Below are 5,770 nucleotides of genomic sequence, written 5' to 3'. Positions count from 1 at the left end.
AAAAATAGAGAGTTATATTTTTTTATTCTAACAAACTCACATAAAACTGTTGAAAAAAATCCCAAATTTTATTATTTGTAATTTGCATGCAACATATGATCATCCACCCAATTAAACTTTCAAGAAAAATAATTTTACTTATTTGCAAATCACAGGTAGGGAAGTTGGTTAGAAAAGATTAAATCACAAATTTATATTGAATTTGCTGTTATTTGCGAATTACAGCCTACAAAACTAGTCTTCCTTGTCACCTAACAGCTGCTGGCTCAGTTACTGCATGCACACACCTGTCAATATCGATCCATATATCCGTCACCTCCAACAAACTGTCGACATAAACATCGTCGCTTTCTGTTAATTATTTCTCCAAGCCTACGCACAATCCCACCACAAGGACTGCCGAAACGAAACTATATCAAGAACTAACATCCCCCCCATGAAAATGCATCATCACCCTAACCCGAAGCACAACTTTAGAAATGGATACCCCTGGTACCTCGAAGCGCATCGGTTTGGTTTTGGCTTCCGCCGCGCACAACAACAACATGGGTTAGGGATACCCCTGGGCCCTCTTCTTGTTTTTTCAAATTAAAAAAAAAATTAATACTATTTTGAATTAATAACCTGAAAGTTAATTACACATTGACATTCTTTGTTTTGCACTTACTACATACCCTTGAAGTTTTATTGTTGCAGATAGACTCCAAATTAATTTGGTTCATTTTTTTCCGCAGCTCTTTATACTTGGTGAAATTTTAACAGATACTACCCCTGTCTATAAAAATTTGTAAGTATATCGAAGGGTAAAACTATCAAGAAAGTTTAACCAGTGTATCTGCAACAAAGAAACCACAGTAGTAGTAAGTTCAAAGCAACAATGCTACAAGGTTCTACGCATAATTAACCCTTTAAACAACTATAAAAAGGTATGCGGAGGAAAAGTTTGAATGAGCGGGGTGGGTGGGGGATCACGGAATAAATTTGGGATACAAACGACAAGTTCTAGCCTTGCAGTTGGAAATTTGAATTTTCTCTAATCCAAGCCCATTTCTTATTCCACGGAATTATCGTCCACCCAATCCCCGTTAATGCCCAAATAATTCCTGCAGCCCAATCTCAGGTTACGGCCTAAACTCATGAAGCCCAAGCTCCCGTAAATAGGCTGTTAATTCAGATATCAGGCCCAAACGTCGGCCTCCAATCTAACGGCGTCTGCTAAACGCTGTCAAATCTCCTCTCAAACCCTAATCCCCACCCCACTATAAAACCCCTTTTCCCTCTCACCCTCTCAAGCCCCCAGCCATCAGCAGCCGGCGCGCGAGCGAAATCCCCAAACCCAAACCCTAAATCCTCAGCCATGGGTCGCGTCCGCACGAAAACAGTGAAGAAATCCTCCCGCCAAGTCATCGAGCGCTACTACTCGCGGATGACCCTCGACTTCCACACCAACAAGAAGATCCTCGAGGAGGTCGCCATCATCCCCTCGAAGCGCCTCCGCAACAAGATCGCCGGGTTCTCGACCCACCTCATGCGCAGGATCCAGCGGGGCCCAGTGAGGGGGATCTCGCTCAAGCTGCAGGAGGAGGAGCGCGAGCGGAGGATGGACTTCGTCCCCGACGAGTCGGAGATCAAGGTCGAGCGCATCGAGGTCGACAAGGAGACGATGGAGATGCTCTCGAGTATCGGGATGGGGGATTTGCCTGGAGTCGAGAAGCAGGCTGAGGTCGTCGCCCAGGCGCCGGCCTATGGAGGACGCGGTGGGTTCGCCGGCGGTCGCAGGAGCTAAAAAGGTGATTTTTGTTTTTTTCATTGCTTGTCATCTATTTAGGGGGTTTTTTTATTTAAAATGTCTGTTTGAATCTCGGGAGTCTGAGATGTAGCGTTGTTTTGGTTATTGCTAAGACTTATGGATAGTGAGATTTTATTGTTCGTTTTTTTGGAAAAACTTGCAACTTGTTATAATAGATGATTTTGGTATTGAGAGATTTATCTGTTTGTTTATTGTTTGTTTGGATGATTGATCTGGAAATGTAGTTTAGTTTCGGTGATAAAGGAAACTGAGACGTAGGCGAATATGTGTTTATAAATCACACATTAAATGGGTCCGGTGGGATTTGAACTTTGAACTTGGGCTGTTTAGTATAACCTTTCATGAAGACTAATGTTTAATATAACCTCTGCATTTGGACCTTGAAGTAAAAATAGATAAATCTTGATGTTGCATTATGGAAATCGAGGACTTTGTGTTTTCTTTGTTACTAAGCCTTATTTAATGTGGATGTTGTTGTTTGCTTGCACATTTTGTGCCATTATCTCAATTCAAGAATGGTTATGGTGATGAAATCACTGAGATATCATATTTGTCTCTTGCGTATAGACATTTCATGTATAGCTCATTTTGTCAGTCATTCAGTGGACAATGGTATGTTAACATTTTCTTCATTTTGTGCAATATGTTCTTAGTTTGTAGAAAATCTGTTTTGTTGCTGCAACGACATTTGGCAGTCATTGTTTGCTTGAACAAATTAGAATTTGGACTTTGTAAAGACCATAAATTAACAACTTATCCTTTAGAAGATATAATATGTGTCTTCTGATAATTAATATTAAAGATAAGTTCCATCGCAGTTTTGTACAATTGTGAACTTTGTTGAATAGTTTGTCTAAGACTGAGTTTGAAATGATTTTTCTATTTATCTTTTTTTTCCTTTTACAAGTTATTTATCTTTTTTTTTCCTTTTATAAGTTATGTACATAACTTATTTTGTTTTGTGTTATGCATTTAGTTAATGTAAATCAAATCTTTTGTTTAAGATTTCACTGGGCCTTTGAAAAGAATCTTGATTATTTTCTGGAAATTTTTTATGGTCCCTTCTTCTGTTCATTCCGGGAATTACAAAACAGTAATTTGTTTTACAGTCGCTGTTTTACTAGCCTTTTTCTCTTCAAAATTCCTATAGTCTTCTCTTCTCTTTTGCCTTCTCTTCTAGGCCACAAATTCATTTAAATGATCATCTTCAAGCACATTCTCGTCCGTCTGATACTGGCGGATTAAATTTTACCCTCATTATTCATATAATTGGGTGCAATAATGCTGGCACTAATGCACCTTGTCATATCAGAGGTCCCCAGTTAGCGTGCTTGGGCTAGGCTAGTACTAGGATGGGTGATTGGGCTCTAGTACTAGGATGGGTGATCTCTTGAGCACCTCATTGTGCCCTCTGTTTTAGGGGAAACTTTTAACTGAGCATGATGATCAGCGATGTATTGTGTATCATTGAAATGTTGGACAATTACGAAACGATATTGTTTTGACCAACTTATGGATAAATGATGAGGGATGAGTTCTTTCTGTAGGAGGTTTAAGTTGTTCCTATTGATGATAACACGAGAGAATGTGCACAAGGATAATGAAATGCACAAATTATATGGAACGAGGTGGCGTAAACTTTGTTACTTTCCTTTCCCCTTAAAAAAACTTCCAAACAAAGTGAATTAATTTGACTTCACAAAGCGTTAGGTAACTTTGTCTGAAACAGATAAGAAGGATGTAACAGAAGAAAATACCCCCAAAACAAAGCGATATGATTTGGCTTGCTGCTGCTGCTGCTGCTGCTACCGATGCTTAGTATTAGTGAACATTAGAAATCTATAATGAAGTTTATTGAGCTATAGATTCAACTCATTATTGTTGTTTGATCCATGTATAGCCCTTGTTTTGATGGCAAGTGGGTTGCAACTATCAACTTTCTGTGGCTTCTAGGCAAGTTAGGCAAATAGTGGGAAACCTTTGAGAGAGTATTGTTTTATCTTGCCTTGCTGAATTTATTTTGGATTTGGATAAATTAGTTTACCATCAAATTTTTTTTTTGCAAAGCCACCTAAATTACTTATACGTGTATCCTTGAAAGTTGTGACCTGAGGATTGTAGATCATCCACTCAATGTTCATCGCATGGTTTTTATGCTACTTCAATGTTCCTGGCATGCCTTTTCTGCCGCTTCCTTTTATGGCCTATCCCAAGGTTGTTTAACGGTCAACCCTAGCCATAGGACCGCAAGTCTCCTACTCCGACGCGAGTCCCGCCACCCCCCCCCCCCCACCAAATCTTCCTTCTGCTGCTGCTCCTCTTTTCTTCTTATTTTCTTGTTGTTGGATGTAAAACAAATATTAAGCTTATAGCATGTAAATTAACAAATAAATTCGAAAGTAAAGAAGAATCAAAAAATCTGACTTGATTGGGAACAGTTGTGTAAACACTGCCCTAGAAGATAAATGACATGTCTATCGTCCTGGCGCAGATGATCCTCTCTTTCCTAGCGGTAAAAATCTCTAAAATCGGCCGACATTTGAACTCGGGCGAGAGTACAGAGCTTCTGCTCAGATGAAGAAGGTTGCTCGAAAATAAAATCAAAATATGGAGGAAAATCACTATTGAAAGCAGAGGAGAGAAGAGAAAGAAGAGATTTGTTGTGTTTTCGAGAGTGACAAGGGCTGCTTATATAGGGGTTGTAGAGAGCCGTTATAAAACCCAGCAATCAATTCGGTAACGTTTGCCGTAACGTCGATCGTTATGCAATAAACCCGTAGCCGTTACACACGTGAAAAACGTGCAAAATAAAGCCAGAGAAAATAAAAAACATGTTGTGCGACGCGCGCGTCGAGGCGTGGCGTGTCACATGTGTGATGTGCAAAACCTAAACAATACAAAACCCCAAACACTATTCAAAGTCCAATTAGAGAAGAACCATTATAAACCACCAACTATTTATTTTATTTTCCAAGGTGGGACTATTCACAAAGTCAAAATTGACTTTTTTTAATAACATAGCCAACACTTATTGCAACAAATGTGTTGATGCTGTTAAAGATGAAACAAGTGTTTTGATGATGCCTATTTTGACAATCGAGCACACTTCCCAGTTACAACCACGACATTTCTTTAAGATCTTGATTTTTTTGATAATAGATTTAATTTTTAATGTAACTATCATTATGGCCATTTTACTATTTTGGTAACAGATTTAAGTATTAATGCAACTATCATTATGGCCATTTTACTTGTAGTATGATGAGATTCATGACGTCGATTAAATGCTGGTTGTCTGTAATTTAAAAACTGGAATCTCTAGCTGCAGAGGCGCCCCTGCATTTTAGTAGAGGTCTCAGGTAGCAAAGGAAAAAAAAAAGAAAAGTGAATGTTAACTAATTATGTGCAGCAAGTAGAAATACTTACTTTAAATAAATATTTTAACTTGGTATATAGCTCTGTTTACGTACACAGCGCATAGATAAGGTGTTTCAAATATTCATTTCCAAATTATCCACATCTCAAAACAGATATCTTATATTTTTAGTAGCTAGTAGGAAGAATTTAGTATATAATGACATGTGTTAAAAACATATTTCTAGAATCTATACTATTTATAATAGAGGACTGTGATTTTAAAACTTTTGATTACCTCTTTTACCCTTGCAAATTTTGATAATTTCCAATAATTCATTGAACTTTATTAAATTCTTTCTATTTATTGCACTATAATTATTCATACAAAAACATATATTTTTAGTAGCTAGTAGGAAGAATTTAGTATATAATGACATGTGTTAAAAACATATTTCTAGAATCTATACTATTTATAATAGAGGACTGTGATTTTAAAACTTTTGATTACCTCTTTTACCCTTGCAAATTTTGATAATTTCCAATAATTCATTGAACTTTATTAAATTCTTTCTATTTATTGCACTATAATTATTCATACAAAAA

The 5,770-nt window shown here is 37.4% G+C and overlaps 1 protein-coding gene across 1 annotated transcript; it reads left to right on the top strand.

Moving 5' to 3' along the window:
* The first annotated feature begins 1,279 nt into the window (after positions 1-1,279).
* On the top strand, positions 1,280-2,001 carry LOC109828036 (40S ribosomal protein S17-like). The gene has a single exon (XM_020395071.1). The coding sequence runs from the start codon at positions 1,358-1,360 to the stop codon at positions 1,784-1,786; it is 429 nt and encodes a 142-aa protein (XP_020250660.1). The 5' UTR covers positions 1,280-1,357; the 3' UTR covers positions 1,787-2,001.
* Positions 2,002-5,770: the final 3,769 nt, after the last annotated feature.

The sequence above is a fragment of the Asparagus officinalis genome, unplaced genomic scaffold (assembly GCF_001876935.1).
Source record: "Asparagus officinalis unplaced genomic scaffold, Aspof.V1 AsparagusV1_Un649, whole genome shotgun sequence".
Classification (NCBI taxonomy): Eukaryota; Viridiplantae; Streptophyta; class Magnoliopsida; order Asparagales; family Asparagaceae; genus Asparagus; species Asparagus officinalis.
This window is presented reverse-complemented; position numbering and strand designations above follow the sequence as displayed.

Bases quoted from the DNA above. Each gene is read 5' to 3' on its own strand.
- LOC109828036 (XM_020395071.1), top strand. From the start codon at position 1,358: ATGGGTCGCGTCCGCACGAAAACAGTGAAGAAATCCTCCCGCCAAGTC.